The following is a 16266-nucleotide window of genomic DNA, read 5'->3' as shown; positions in this document are numbered from 1 at the left end:
CCGATTGCCATAAGTGTTCCCAATGTGGTAACATTGGCAGCTTCACTGCTTACGGTCTGGGTCCAACGAAGGAAGAACAAACATCATTCCACATCTCCCTGATGCATAGATACGTATTTTAAGGACATTTACCTGGACATACTATTTACCTAGACCGTACTGCAGTGGTTTTCACATGTGTAATGATGCATTTTGAAGGCCCGACCACAACATGGGACCAACCAGGACAGACCGATGGCGTTGTGTGTGCTGACAGGTGACTGGGAAATGAACACAGGTGATCCGGATGAGGAGAGTCTGAGGACACCTGTGGACGGTGGACATCTTCATCTTCTTCTTCTAACTCTGTTTTGACGCTCTTAAGCATGTCGTTTATTTTCTTTACACATTTAAAATAATAAATATTGTTTTCTATCATGTGAATATGTACTGTGGTGACTTGATCTGAATCTGTATAAAAGACACTGGTACCTCAGACAGACAGCTCCCCAAACATTGCTATGACAGCATTATCCCTAAGCAACTTGTTATAATCATGATTAGATATGAAGAAAGTGGAATATTCTTATCCATGTCTAATGTTTCCGGTCCATACTGATCAATGATTTGGAGGGGGGGGGGGGAACAATCTACTTTTAAACTCAGTTCCAATAAAGAACTCGTTACCTAGCAGTAATCTGCCTCGCCTTCGGCAAAATACAAATACATTGTTATTTTCCATGCTTATGACTCAAATCAGAAAAGGTTTGGTCGTTGCCTCGGTGTAAAGGTTCAAACAATCAAAACGTTCATTAAAAAACCTATTAACACATTAATATAAAACAAAAATATTTAGAAAGCTAATTATACATCCAAGTAACTGATGCCTGAAAAAGAATTTGAAAACCATCCAAAAGAATCTTACATAATTACCACACAACTTTGTTTTTCATTCTATGAAAAAGTTATTATCTCTTGTGCTGTGTTATAACCTTGATTATAACTGAGTTGTCTCCGTTTGTTCATAATTCAAATCTTCCTGATCTTAACTTCTAATCTCCGGAGGTATTCCTTGTTTCTCTCTGCTGTCTCTCTATTCTAACCACAGACACCACCAGCAGCATACTGCTAACAGTCCCAGTCCCCACCCAGTAGATGACGATCCTTCCCAGACTCTCTGGTCTGTAGGACTTGTTGTTGGAGGACTTGTTGTGTTCGGTTCTCGGTTCAGGCCGATCCCCTCGCTGCTATAAAGAGAACTCTTTTTTCACGTGAAGGAAAACATTCAGGAGTCGACCGTTTTCGGGGTTTCTTTTCAACGCTAACTACTAAAAATGGACCAAAACCTGATTAGGGACCAGTCTATGAGCTGTTTACTGGTTACTGTCTGTCAACGGTGTTCGTCGTTTAACTGGTCGGACTGTTTTTTCGCCAATATGGCGCCTGCCTGTGTACTGTTGTTACTGTCTTAGAATCTAGCTTTTAAATAAACGTCCTGTACACTTACAAATTCTCAATGGTTTACTGAAAGGGCACCTCATTAACTGACCCTGGAGGCCTTGGTCATGTTCCCCCTTTTTCGTATTAAAAAGCGATTTCTTTTTACTTACCCCGTGCCCTGACCGAACAAGCGTACAAGCTAATTGATCCCGTTTGGTGCTAGACAAACGGGTCACATTTGATTATACATGAAAACACATTCCAGAGAAATGTTGACTTGGAACACATGTTTATTACCCCTAGGTTCATTTTTGCACCTGATATGTCCGTTTAAGAATGTGCAAATGCGTCCCCTGATAGTTTGTTAGTTTAATACACCGCTCTAAAAAAACCAATCCAGATTGCGTCAACTAACCAGTGACATGAGCCAATATCTACCAGAGCTCCTCCCTGATTGGTAGTTATATGGTAGTTAAGTGGCGGCGCGATCAACCAGCGGCGCCGGCTCTCCTTTTCATTGTTTCTTTTTTGTTGTGTTTTTTTTGTTTTGTTGTACTTCTTTTTCTCTTGTGTGTGCCATCGGCTTTGGCGCAAGTCCACTACACCCGCCAAGACCTTTTGGCCCGCGGTGACCGCGCACCAGATAGCGTTTTCGCTATTTTCTAACAACATAACCTTTCCTGTCGACATAGCGAGACAGCCCGGGCCTCCTGTATTGTTTCGGGGCTATGAAGCGGCGAAGACGGGCGCAAGTAGAGGAAGCAGACGCGGAGGGGCGCAGTAGCCGGCTCTTGCTAGAGGCTAAGAAACACCTCACGAAGCCACCTGCTTCCGAGTCGTACCTCTCCAATGCCAGAATCTCTAACGCAGGGTAAAATGGACGACCTGACAATTACCACTCGCTGGTAATATCGCTTTGTTCGTGACCTGCCTGGTGTTTTGCTTACCACCCGAAACCTGGCTTTCACCCCCGTCTCCCGACGTTAGCGATGCATCTAACAGGCGCACAACTACTTACCTGGGACGGACTGAACGCTCCGTAAGAGTAGGGGAGGGGGCTCTGATGTCCCAGTACATACAACTTGTGTAATAACGTACAATCATAGATAAACACTGCGCCCCTGACCCTCCGATTACATGTCCTGTAAGATTCCGGCCTTTTTTTTTTCCTACCTAAGAGCTAACGGTGTGATCTCATGGCTGTGTACATACCGTCCCCCACGCCAATGTAAAAACAGCGCTCTCTCTCCTGTACGGACACGTCACGAACAGCACGGTCGCCAACCCCCGACGTTGTCCATATATTGCAGGAGACTTTACTAAGGCCATCGGAAGACTGGTACTCCCGAAATTCTACCAACATGTAAAGTGTCCTACTAGAGACAGAACACCCTGAATCTGTCTACTCTAACATTAAGCCCGCGTACAGAGCCTACCCCCTCCCCCATCTTGGCCAGTCCGACCATCCTCCTCCGCCTCCCCCCAGCCTACACACCCCTCATACGCAGCAGCACCAGGCCACCATAAAGACTGTTACAACCTGGCCTGAAAAGCCCTTCCACTGCAGGACTGCTTCAGCCGACCGATGGACTTATTTGAACACCAGGAGCTGGAATCATTACAGGACAGTATCTGACGACCTTAAGTTTCTGCATTGGACTTACGGTGGACACACCATCCGGTCTTCCCGAACCAACCCTGGATGACCAGCCAATGTCCGTAGGGCTCCTCCCTCATGGTCCGCGGGGGGGAAAAACACGGCCCCTGCCATTCAGGTCAGACCGACCGAGCCAGCCCCTGTGTACAAGGTAGGCTCAGCTGACCTGAAAAGTGAAATTAAACAGACTCACAGCGGACCACAAGAAAGTGCATATGAGTCCCATCTGGTCACACATAACACACGGGAGTGTGGCGGGCATACATGACATTCACCAACTACAGGGCTGGTTTCCACAGCAGGAGACTTCAGGCGAGCTGGCAAGGAGCTGAATTGCTTCTTTGCTCGCTTTGAGTCACCACAACCCGTCCCACCCGGCCGACACGCCACCTGGTTTCTTCTGCACTAAGCCCCATCCCTACCCCCATCCACCCCTGGTTCCGTCAACCCACCCCTCTCAACCGTACAGGAGCACTACGTTGAACAGTCTCCTATCAGTGGAATCCCCGGAAGGCCTGCTGGCCCAGATGGGAGTTCCTGTCAAGTGCTCAGTTCGTGTGCCACCAGCTCGCCTCCTCTTTGCTATGATTCTTTAACCTCGTCCCTGGCCCGCAGTCATCCCCACCCTGCCTAAAAACACCACTATCATGCCCAGTGCCGAATAATTCTCCCATCACACCGCCTAACTGATTACCCGTCCTGTGGCCCTACCCCGGTATCATGAAGTGCTTCGAGAGACTTGGTTTCTCCAACACTCAGGACTCCCTCCCCCAGATCTGGACCCCTATCAGTTTGCCTACCGCACAAACAATCCACAGAGGATGGCATCGCGGACTCTCCACTCGCGCTAGCCACCGGAAGCAGCACAGAGCTACGTCCCGGATGCTCTTTGTGGATTACAGCTGCTCCGCACTTTAACACAATCATCCCTTACATTCTCCATATCCAAACGAGTCCCCTCTAGGCCTCCCCCTCCACTTGTGCCTGGATAAGACTTTCTCACCATCGGGGGAATCGGCCGCAGACGGTACTACTGGGCCCCACCTCTCTCCCACCTATGTGTGAGTACTGCTAGCCCCACAGGGCTAGTGCGTGCTGACCCCCTCCTGTACCGCCTCTACACCCACGACTGCAGTCCGACCCACAACAACAACCTCATCGTCAGTTTGCTGACGACACAACATGTCGGACTCATCTCAAGGGAGACAGCAATCCTACAAGAGGAAGTCCCTAACTTGCAGCTTTGTGTTCGAAAACACCTGTCTCTGAACCCAAGACACCAAGGAGATCATCATCAACTCAGGAATAAGATACTGACCTATGCCCCCCTGTACATCACGCGATTGTGTGTAGAGGGCCAACACCTTTCCGGTTTCTGGTGTCCTCATCTCACTGACATCTCCTGGTCAGCCAACATCACAGCGGTTCATCAAAATGCCCAGCACGACTACACTTCCTGAGGGTCCTCAGAAGTACGACCTGACTCCAACTTGCTTCTTGCCTTCTACCTCTCAGCCATCGCAGGCCTGCTGACGCTACTGCTCAAGATGGTACGGCAGCTTGCACATCGTGGCAGACGAGAGGCTGCAGAGGTTTAAGGTCCGCACAGAAGACACCGGCTGCCCTCTCCACCCCTAAAGACTATCTACACCTCCCGCATTCTCAGCATAGCATAGAACATCATAAAACCAGCTCCCACCACCGGCTCTGAATCTGTTTGACCTGTTCCCTCAGGAAGCGCTACCGTTGCTCAGAGCACGGAAAACCCCCACAACTCAGAACATTGCTTCCCGAAGGCCATAACGACCTTAACTCACCCCTGACTCACGATGCCTGACTCCACTCCCATCCCCCCCCCCCCGCCCCGGCTGTCTTCTTCACATGCCGCCGACTGGTGCAATATTATTTTATAACTGTTTACGTTATATAATACTCATAGGACACTGGAACTGGCAATTTCATTCATACAGTGCAATATTTAAATACAGTACCGTTCCATTACTGTGCAATATTTCTTTTCCTAATATTAGTACTTAATCATTTCCTCATCACTGTGCAATATTATTTATTGATTTATCACTTACCTATGCTTATTACAAGCTGGTTATATGTATACTTGACTCACTACCTTTTATAGCTCTTTGACTTTATATTTTTTGATATTTTAACTGTTATATTTTATACTGTTATTCTTATATTGTTTTTTTGTGTCACACTGCAAAGGGATTGCTTTAATCTCGTTGCACAGTACCGTGTACGTGGTATAAGCCAATAAAGGCATTCGATCATTTCGATTCTATCTTCTGTGAAGAATTGACCTTGTACAGTCCAGAGTCTTCATCCTGATTCTGACAATGACGTCTGAGTCATCCCTTCTCTGAGGGACGTCGTTGGTCCCACTGGACTTCCGTCCTGAAAACTGTCGCATCCTGAACCTTGCCCTCGATCCGTATAGAGATGAAACGTACTAGGGCTGAGGACGTTTTAACAGTATCACTAAGACATTAAGAGAGTGGAGGAGCTGTGATGTTTGGTGTGTGAGGTCCACTCCATTGTGATGTCCTGGTTTCTCCTCTGCCTGATAGGGTCTGGGTCACATTCACTAAAATTTCCTGTTGAGGAAACCGAGAGGGAAATGAGGGCATACACACTGACACTTTAAAGACTCCATCTCCACGTCTCTGTGGACACTTTAGTCCGTCTTTGTTTAGTGGTAGTTGATACTAACGTGAGCTGTGAAACGAACCCGAGACCAGGAGTCAGGAGGATGAGCAGCAGGAATGCTGCAGATCATCTCTCCCTGTTATAGTAGACAGAGGTGGAAGATACACCCAACACAATGAGCTCAGAGTTCATTTGCTGTATTTCGTCACAAGATGGCGCCCGTTATATAGTTTTCCGTGGGAAGAACGATGATATAATCAATTTACTGTTATGACCGGGTACCTAGAGAAAAGCGAGGCGGGAGATAAAATTGCTATTAACCGTTCTAACGGTCTTCAACAGCTTCCTGTTATTATCAAACCCTGCGTTGTGCTCCTCTCCAATGACATTTTTAGACTGTGTAATCTGTACATGCAGCCACATCATGTGTAGGCTATATAGTTGATCATCATAAATGTAAATGTAGGTAAAAGTTTCAAACAATCAACATCAAACTTGTTTACCTGTAATATAAAAAACATATTCAACATTAAAAAAACCTAATCAAAAACTAACACAATATAAAACAAAAACAATCGAAAAACAATAAAATGTTAAAAAGAATTAAAAAGAAAGAATCCATTCAAACGAAAGTAAATTTATGCAAGAACACTGAATTTGAAACAACTCCAAAAAATCTTAAATTACATAGATTGGGGGCAACTGGAACCCTTTGCATTCAATGTCTTGTCCCTTGGTCACGCTATAAATGTATAGTGTTGATTATGGCCAAAAATGATCATCCCCATTATTTTATCAATATTGGGATTTTACACCAAACCACTTTTTATTGTCATCAGTCTATTTCTACCTTTGTTCACGTCCATATTACAGCATTTATTCCTCTCATGTTGAAGTTTTATGTTGTCTGTCCGCCTCCGTTTCTGTTCACCTATACCCCAGACTCCATAAATCCGAGTCATTCACCTACAGAAGTTTTTCTGCTGACTCGTGGCAGTTTGTTTGGGTGGAATAAGGGATGGACAGGAGGGGGAGTTAGCCAGGGCACTGGTGGTGCCTTGGTGTAGTGGGTCTGTAAGAACCACCTGCTTCTGAACGTGGATACGACCAAAGGTGGTGATCGACTTTCATGAGGAGGGAACGCTCCGCATCCCCTAATGCATTCTGGAAGTTGACGTGGACATGTTGAAGGATGACAGATACCTGGGGTCAACATCGACGCAGGCTGAACTGTACGGTCAACAGCCTGTCTGTTTCAAGACGGGGATGAGCAACTCCTATTTCCTGAGAGCTGAGATCCTTCACCGTGTGCAGCAGGATGTTGGAGACCTTCTAACCGTCTGTTGTTGCCAGTGCTCTGTTCTCTCCGTCATCTGCTGGGGCAGCCCCGCGATCCAGCGATACAACCTGCACAAAATGATCAGGAAGCTGGCTCCGTGAGCGCTGCAACAGGACACATTTGAAGCTGTTGTGGAGGGAGTCCTGAACCAACTGTTAATCTATCATTATAACCCTGACCACCCTCTCCACCCCCCACTGGTTCCAACATAGGAGCAATCTTTCTCAAAGATGGCTCCGACATTTTAAATCGCACGGACCGCTACGTAAATCATTCCTGCCTCAACACTAAAACTCTTCACACGTCCATCCCTGGGGTTAATGAACTCTTCACCACAAGAACGACCAACGGCACCAGCACGACTGGGTCTATTACAAAAGCTGCACATTTTTGTTTGTGTTTTTCCCATCTTGTATATACTTAAATATTTGTTCTTACTTCTTATATTTTTTTCTTATATTTTGGTTATTATAAGTTAATTATTTCATGTATAGTTGTATGTATGATATTGGGTGTGCGTGCTGTAATCACGTACTTCCTCCATTTTTTTTGGGATCAATACATAGCTCTCTAGCTTCTATCTATCGAATCTATAGTTACTCCCTATCACTGAAGTTAGTTGCATTCATAACTTCTCCTGTTTTGTGTCGCCGTGGCGTGCCGGCGATAGCAGAGTTACCCGCGTAAACACTTGTACAAATACAGTTTTTCCACTCATCACTGAACAAATACAAGCTGGGGTAATCAAATAAAGATAGACCTACAACCCTGCCTACTGATAGTGTTGTAGTTGCTGTTTCCTGTTGTTTCTTCTCCCTCCCATCTACATCACACACTTTCTGTTTATCTTTAATATTGGATTTCGATTCTTTTATTACCGTACTTACTTGCAATTTTATGGTCTCAGGTTAATTAATTAATTAGCGCCACCTCTTGCTTCTTTTGCTCTAATTTACCATTCAACTTAATTTTAAACGTCACTTTACCTGCAATATATTTTTCTCTTATCCTGGCAACCGCACGTTAAAATTCCTTTTGTTTGACGGCATTTTACTTCCTCAGTCTACCATATTTCATTGGCTATTCTTCTTGTCCTTGATTTCTTGCCTTGTATTTCTTTCGTGCTTACTTTTTTGTGTGTTGTTTTTGTTTTGTTTTTTTTGCTGTTGCGGCTTGCTGCCTACTGTAACGACAGAATTTTTTTCCCCCTCGTGGGATAAATAAGTATAATCTAATTCTAATCTACAACTGTGACAATGTCAGAATTGTGGTATGGGGGGCCGCTGTGTGACGGGCGCGATATAAGACGAGAGAGACTAACAGTAGAGATCCCCACAGGCCCGGCTTTACCGAAGAAAGGTTCATGTAACGCAAAATGACCGGAAAATAAAATGGTTTGATTTTACATTACATGATCCTCCATCCTTTCCTAAGGATCCAGGTAGAAAATTAATGCATACCTCTGTCCGCCATTTTCTCCGTCTCTCCCCCCCACCTTCTGACTGTAAAGAGTTGTCATGTCCCAGTCTTGCATTAACATAGGGAAAGGGCTTCCTGCTATGCAACAAAAGGTGGTCTTCTGTTCCGGTCCCCTGGGGTTTTAGGTCTGAGACAATACATGTTTGATTGGACTATGTGATGTTGGAGTTATCACATTACACTACAGACCCCTCTGTCTGTAACCAAAACACCACCAGGGGCAGTGTTTTAAGCATGCATTCTCATTTCACAGCAAAGATGTACGGCATCTTGTCAGACAACAGCGGACCAATTTCAATGATTGAAAGCCCCAGGTGAACAGGAACCTCCCCCAGGTAAATGAGTGGTTAACGTATATTCTGGACTGCTTTCCACTGACTCGTCAGGGGAACGTGGATCATTTCCGCTGTCAGCTGCGTGTTACTATGTTTGTTTGGTCTGGTTGTCTTTGCTTATCATCTTCATCACTGCTGTTGCATTAAAAAATCTTTTCTTAATTCTTAATTCAACCCCCAGCCCTCCTTTTCCCATAATCCCGCACACCAACGTTAGTTCTAAATTTCTACCAAAAGCCGTGCCGTGTTGGAGTTTCTTACTCTCTCACGTCTAACGCCCGCGCCCGGCCACACAGCTCCAGTCCACAACTCTGACTTGTTCTACAGTTTAATTTTTGATTTACACAGCTGTATATTTTAAGTAGGAGGCAAACCTGTATTTGTGACAGTTGGTTCATGGTAACTCTGCTATCCATCACGCCGTCACGGCGAATAAACACAGAAGAAGTTTACTGTCATGCGACTAACTTCATTTTGGTAGAGTACAGCGTGTGAGACGGAGCCTGCGTGGACCTGGGCCAGAGATTTGACCCTTCCAGAATATCCTAGTTCATACAAGCAGCCCATTCCATACAGACGTTCATACCCACTTGTGTATCCTCTATTCAAACCCGTGCTGGACCGTTCCAATAATGAGTCAGCCTCTCTCTTTGAGTAGCGTCCATCACACTCCCTCTCGCAGTTCTAATTAGCTATGGTGACAATACCATTTGTTTTGGTTACAATCACAATAATCGTATCCAATTTTGATCCATAATCGTTTGTTGGCCATAATCATAACTACCAACCTCAGAGCCCTGTGAGCTAACAGACACGACCAGGCACCCTGAGCCCTGTGAGCTAGCAGCTCTACTAGCACCCTAGATGCCCTGTGAGCTTCACAACGCCTAACTGCCCCCAGATCCCTATGAGCTACCAACACTAACTATCACCCTAGAGCCCGTTAGCTACAGACCCTACCTAGTACCCTAAGCCCTGGGACTAACAGACACTCACTAGCACCCGTAGAGCCCTTGAAGCTAACCAAACACAAACTAGCACCCAGAGCCCTGACTAACAGACACTACTAGCACCCAGACCCTGTTAGCAAACAGACCACCAACTAGCAATGGTCCTTTGGCTGAAAAACAGACGGACAAATGTTGCGTTTACTGGCACCTGGTAAACCTTGAGACCGCGTATAACCGGACTGCTATCCTGTGATTTTTCTCCCGTGAACTCTGTCTCTGGACTGTCCCTCCATCTAGAACCGAAGCGCACGATGACAGGAACAACTTGACGGCTTATGATCACATGTGGTTTACGAGGAGTAGATGTAAATGTACTGTATTTATTAGCGCTTTTTCCAGTCTGTAACAACTGCTCAGAAGCGCTTTTACATCTACAGGATACATTCACCAGCACAACCTTCAGACAACTGTGGCCGGGCTGCCGTACAAGGTTGCCCCGCTCATCAGATAAGCATTCACACCTTCCACACATCCGATGTGCAGCACCGGTGTCACAATCGGGGTTCCGTTTCTTGCCCAAAGGACACTTCGACAATGCTGCATTGGCGGGGATCAAACCACCAACCTTCCAATTGGCTGCACCCACCCTACGCACTGAGGCCCATCCTGTAGTAGACTGTCTTGACAAAAAACAACGGATGGCCTATAATGACCCATGTAAAAAAATACATAGAAATAATCTCTTGATCCTGCAATTTGATAATGGAAGTTCCAAAATGTGATTAAATTTGATTATTGTGCCTCCCTAATTAGTTTGCCAGCAACCATCATTAATTATTCGTCAGAACTAAACCTTTTTCTTGTATCAAAAGATACAAGATATTAAATTTCTGTGAGTTTATGAAGGAAAAGTGTAAAATATTCACGGATTGCCCCGGTCTCCTCTAATTTTATCATGAAATGTTTTTCAGTCTATCCCCCTTTAGGGTTGTTTTTGTTCTTTTTTCATGTGTAGAAACATCAACATCGCTAGGTACCTGCTGTTATATTAGCTGCCAATGAAAAAAGTGTTTCTCTGAGTCCTGTGGTATAAACAATGTTTACGTCTTTGGTCTCGTTTTAATGATGAAACAGTCTGCTGACTGTATCTGAATCTTGTTCTCCGGCTTTCTTTCCATTTCTTAACCAACAAACCCAACCACCAGCAGACTGCTAACGTCCCCGTCCCATCCACAGTAAGACTGACCTTCCCCCGACTCTCCGTTTGTGGACTTGTTTTGGTGTTCAGTGTCCTCAGGTTCAGCCGACCCTCGCTGCTGTAAGAGAACAAACACCTCTGTTATTCAGGTGAGGAACCTTTCCCTAAAAGAGAAGGAGGTGTAAGGACTGAGGATTTCCACAGTACTTTCATTCCTCAGTTCTTATTTTTTCTAAAAAGCTTGCTGAGTCGGGATTTGGTTGGCCCCCGACAACACCCCTCTTAGCCGTTATACAGCATAATCACCAACATATCAAGCCTGAAGTCTCTGTTGCCCTATAAAACTCATAAAGTAGCGTTTATGCAAGTAAGTCACCTTTTAATAGATTGTATTCAGAACAAAACAAAAAAAAAAACAACTTTCAAATAGCCAACCGCTGCACAGACGTTATTTGCTTACCGCTAAGAAGGCAACAATAACACAAACTAACTGATATATTCTAAATAAGTAATTTTGTGTTAGCTCTAGTCCCTGGCAGTGGATTCCATCCGAGGAACCAGTCCGTTTTTCTCAAATCGTGCATGTGGTTATTATATCACGGGCATTAACCATCAGATTGCCTTGATTTGGGCTACCCTTTTTTATAATAAATCACTTACCATAGACATTGGAGCCAACATCTACAGAGAGTTATCCTATGAATCTGTGAGCACATCCCAGGTATCGTCCTATCTTCAGGTCCTGAGTCTGGACACATTAGTCTGAGTCGTCCTTCTCCGGAGGACTCTTTGTCCCCACTGGCTCGTCCTGCAAACTGTTCATGCGAGACTCTGGACCATCGACTCCTCATGAGATGAAACAGTACTGGGATTCTTTGAGATCATTAACATTTCACAGAAGATAGAAGAGAGGGTTGAGTAGCGTTAGGTTTGGTGGTGAAGGTCCCTCCAGTGGTGATGTTCCTGGTTCTCCTCTGCCTGATCGGAGGTCTTAGTCACATTCACTACAAAGGGTCCTGTTGAGTGAGACAGAAGGGACAGTGAGACAGACACACTGACACTTTAAACTCCTCTCCCAGTCTCTGTGGACACTTTAGTCCTTCTTTGTTTAGTGGTAGTGATAATAAAGATGTAAGCTGAAACTCACCAAGCCCAGGAGGTCGGATGAGAGCAAGCAGCTGCTGCAGATCATCTTTCCCTGTGAAGGAGACCGAGTGGAAGAGCAACCAACACATTAGCTCAGATTTCAGTTTGCTGTATTTCTGTCACAAGATGGCGCCAGTTATAAGAGTTTTCCGTTGAGGAAGAACGGGAAATATTGAATCACTTTACGTTATGACCTTTGGACCCTGAGAATCAAGCGGATGCGGGAGATAACAAGTTGCAGAATTAACCGGTTCTAACGGTCTTCAAACGTCTTCCTGTTATTATTCCGAGACCCTGACGTTGTGCTCCTTCTCCAATGATTATTTCATTAGACCTTTGTTATCTTAACCGTGCAGCCCACATCATGTGGTAGCTATATATGTTGTGATCACATACTCGTTATCTCATAAGGTTGAATATATAATAACTATATATTACAGTTTGATGATCCATCCCACATTTAATACTGTATAAGTTTATATATTAAAAATGCATCCATAAAAAGGGCCATTTCTATAAGAAGACAAAGGTCAGATGGCTGAAGCCCCTCTGAGGTCTAGTGTGCACGTGCCTACAAGCACCTAATGGTCTAAATATATAATACTAGGTCTCCCGCCCTAGGATTTTGATTTCTGTTGAATCTGGTCAACTCATGCCCCTATTTTACCTTTTCTGTGCAGCCACAGCATTATTATATTATATTAATTGACCTCAGCTATATATTTATAAAAATGCATCCACAAAAGTGACTATAACAGCCTATAGGCTCAATAATAATATATAGACCTCCCCCCACTTTTTGCCCCTATTCAACGATTTTTTTCACCATTTGTGCTGAAAATACTTCATGCAAGGTGAACCCATTACAATAAAAATATAAAACGAAGGGGATATTTAGCAGTAGACCTCTCAGAAAGCTGTATTTCTATTAACTATTTCTCTTCCGTAAAACTTTCACTCAGAGTCTCTCAGACATTTGTCTCTACATCTTAGTTCACAACTGTAGCCAGGGAGTACTTACTCTTCCCTCCTCTCTCTCTCTGCGTCCTCCTTCAATGGCTGTGACAATAGTCATCTCAGTGACACATTCATTCATTCATCATTCATCCCCCTGGACCCTGACACATTCATTCAATATCCCCCTGGCCCTGACACATTAATTTATTAATACCCCTGGACTAACAGCTCAGAACATACAGAGGAAAGGAGTTTTAGAAATCGACCACAAACCAATGCGAGGGAATTGAAAACAATTTCCGAGCATGCTGGGCAATAGGAGGTCCGCCATGGTCTTAGGGTATACCTCTTTAAACTACTTTTCCAAACCATAACAAGGAACCGACTGTGAAAAAGAGTAAAACGAGCGACTAGATGAAAAGCACACACACACACACCACACTCGTTTAACAACTGGCCTACAACACTTTCATTACCAGTACTTACACAACATGAAGGCTTCCTGGGGGGGCAGTCACACCGAGACAATCAACCCCAAAAACACAAACTACTAGAAAACCCAAGAATGAAAGGGAATAAGGCAGAGATACAGACCTGAGAGCAGACCGACGGCAAAGAGAGGGAAGACCTTGTAGCTACAACTTTGGGGCTGCTCTGAAATCAAAAACACGCGCAGCAATACCAAGGCATGACTAAATGACCATAAAGGCCATGAGAGCGAAGGAGGGGGTGGGGTCACGTGGTTCCTGTCCAGCCAGTAAGCTGCTCTGTCCTGTTCGTCTATGGGGACTTGATAGCACCCATGGTGTCGCTGTAGACCAACTTAATTGTTTAAAAGTTCATTAGTCTCGAGTTGTACATCTGCGGAGTTGTTATAGAATGGGTTTATGAGCTGGTCCACTGCGACTGAGTTTATTTAACTGATATCAGCCTACCTATACCTGATTAGCTTCTCTTAAGTAGACAGAGAGAGGACATATACAGTCTGGTGATACTTCTTCCTCTGTGGTAATTATTACACATGACTGACAATAAGCAGCTACAGTGATGTGTTGAAGTATGAGTCAGTTGACCTGAGGTGACATGTGAGACAAAGCTGAGGCGGGAGACTAAAAGCTGTTTAAATGTCTTCACCAGGTTCCTTGTTTTCATTCCAAACTCTGACGTTGTGCTCCTTCTCCAATGATTGTTTTAATTAGACCTTTGTTAATCTGTAACAGTGCAGCCACATCTTATATAGGCGATATATCTGTGATCATCCCAACGTTTTTTAATTTATATATATATATATATATTATATACGTTTACACACATACATACATACTACCTACATACACATCTAATAATAATAGAATGTATCTATAGACTATACTATATATATCATACATTACATACAAATAGTATATATATATATATGATATATATATATTCATATTTATATTGGTATTGAAAAAAACATACATCACCACAACAAGGCCACTTTCTATAGAGAAGAACATGGGCAGGCTGTTCAAGCCCCTTGTGATGTATGTGTGTACGGGCCTACTACAGCTGCTATGGTCTAAATATATAATATACCAGTAGTTGTGTCCCCCCCACCCCCCCCCAGGATTTTGAATTTCTGGTGAATCTTATGCCCCTATTTTACCTTTTTCTGAATCAATTTGTGCTGAAAATATCTTTATGTAAAGGGGAACATAGACTATAATACAAATATAAAACATAATGGGATATTTAGCAGTAAGACTCTCAGACATTCTGTACTTTTTATTCTCCTGTAGATCATCTTTTTATTTATTATTAATTATATTATTGTTATATGTAAGTCTGTAGCCTAGGCATGACTTCCTCTTCTCTCCTCTTTTAATCTTTTGTTAGTCTCTACCTCCTTCAACGTGCACCTGACCATTATTCACCTCAATGAAACATGAATCCATTTTATTTCATTAATAACCCTGGACTGATAGCTCCGATGTTGTCAGGGTTGGGACATGCAGAGTAAATGAGTTTATCAACTAAAGACTTCCAAAGGTGTCCTGAGGCAGGTAGGGAGGCATCACAACACGAGACAAAGAGACTACACGAGGTAGTCTGCACGTGGTCGGACGCTGCTCTACGTCGGCGTTGGAACCGAATAAATCATCTTGTAACCGGTATATGTCCGACCACGGAGACACTGACAGACACACTAAGCAGTATTCCCAGTAAGACTGCTGAAAGGTCCCGGACAGGAATAATGGATCAGACTCACATTCTCTCTCGTAGGGTTTGGTTAAAGCTCCCAGTCCTCCCAGTCCTCCCAGTCCTCCTAGTCCTCCCAGTCCTCCCAGTCCTCCTAGTCCTCCCAGTCCTCCCAGTCCTCCCACACGCTGCAACGCTTCATCATCAACGGGTGAACATGATACTGCCATACACACCGAGGGAGGGGACTCGGACCCCTGGCTGCTGAAGGCGGGACTAGAGTCTGAGAAACCAGAGCCCCCCCCCCCCCTCAATAATGAGAAGAATAGCGACTAAAACGGGAGGGAAAAGCCACAGAGACATAGAAAAAGTGACTAATATATATTTAGTTTTTAGTGAGAGGAGCAGAAACTAAAAAGTCCCGGTCCACCTGAAATCAATCAATCAATCAATCAATCAATCAATCAATCAATCAATCAATCAATCAATCAATCAATCAATCAATCAATCTCTCTCTCTCTCTCTCTCCTGAAACCCAGTATGTCTCCTGTATTTAAAGATGTAAAATAGGGTAAAAGAACATTTTGTTACAAATAACACAATTTAATCAACATTAATTAAAAGTAAAATATGCCCATACATAAAAAACATGTATTTAATTATGTCTGATAAATGTTTGAGTTCTCCTGTATGTTACTATGAGTCAAATTATAATTATATTCACCTAATCATCCCACATCACACATCTGCCTCAAGAGTCCCTGATTATGTTTTTGTGACTGGAACTTTATGCTCTGATGATTTATTTAAAGAGGGTCCTCCAGACTGAGTGCTGTTAGTCCTGATGACTCGTTTTATATTTAAACACTCACAGCTGCAAACTGAAGATCATTTCTTTTATTATCAGTAGATTTAGTAAAACAGGGATTGAAGACAAAGAG

At 44.0% G+C, this 16266-nt stretch overlaps 1 protein-coding gene and 1 long non-coding RNA gene across 6 annotated transcripts in view; one reads left to right on the top strand and one right to left on the bottom strand.

The window, feature by feature from the left end:
* The window catches only part of LOC116707365 (uncharacterized), a 26604-nt gene extending 19173 nt beyond the window's left edge, over positions 1-7431 (top strand). The window contains exon 4 of the long non-coding RNA XR_004336489.1: positions 7419-7431. This is a non-coding gene — a long non-coding RNA (uncharacterized LOC116707365). The remainder of the gene's footprint in view (positions 1-7418) is intronic.
* The window catches only part of LOC116707340 (uncharacterized), a 217341-nt gene that overhangs the window by 84935 nt on the left and 116140 nt on the right, over positions 1-16266 (bottom strand). For 2 of the 5 annotated variants that reach the window (XM_032544676.1, XM_032544677.1), the window contains exon 5: positions 16102-16266. This exon is cut by the window's right edge. The exons of the other annotated variants lie outside the window; for them this stretch is intronic. In XM_032544676.1, coding sequence (XP_032400567.1) covers positions 16194-16266 — 73 coding nt within the window. In that variant the 3' untranslated portion in view covers positions 16102-16193. Of the gene's footprint in view, positions 1-16101 lie in introns of those variants that run through there. 5 annotated transcript variants of the gene reach the window in all.

The sequence above is a fragment of the Etheostoma spectabile genome, chromosome 19 (genome assembly GCF_008692095.1).
Source record: "Etheostoma spectabile isolate EspeVRDwgs_2016 chromosome 19, UIUC_Espe_1.0, whole genome shotgun sequence".
NCBI lineage: Eukaryota > Metazoa > Chordata > Actinopteri > Perciformes > Percidae > Etheostoma > Etheostoma spectabile.
The sequence above is the reverse complement of the archived record's forward strand: the minus strand, read 5'-3'. Positions and strand labels throughout refer to the sequence as shown.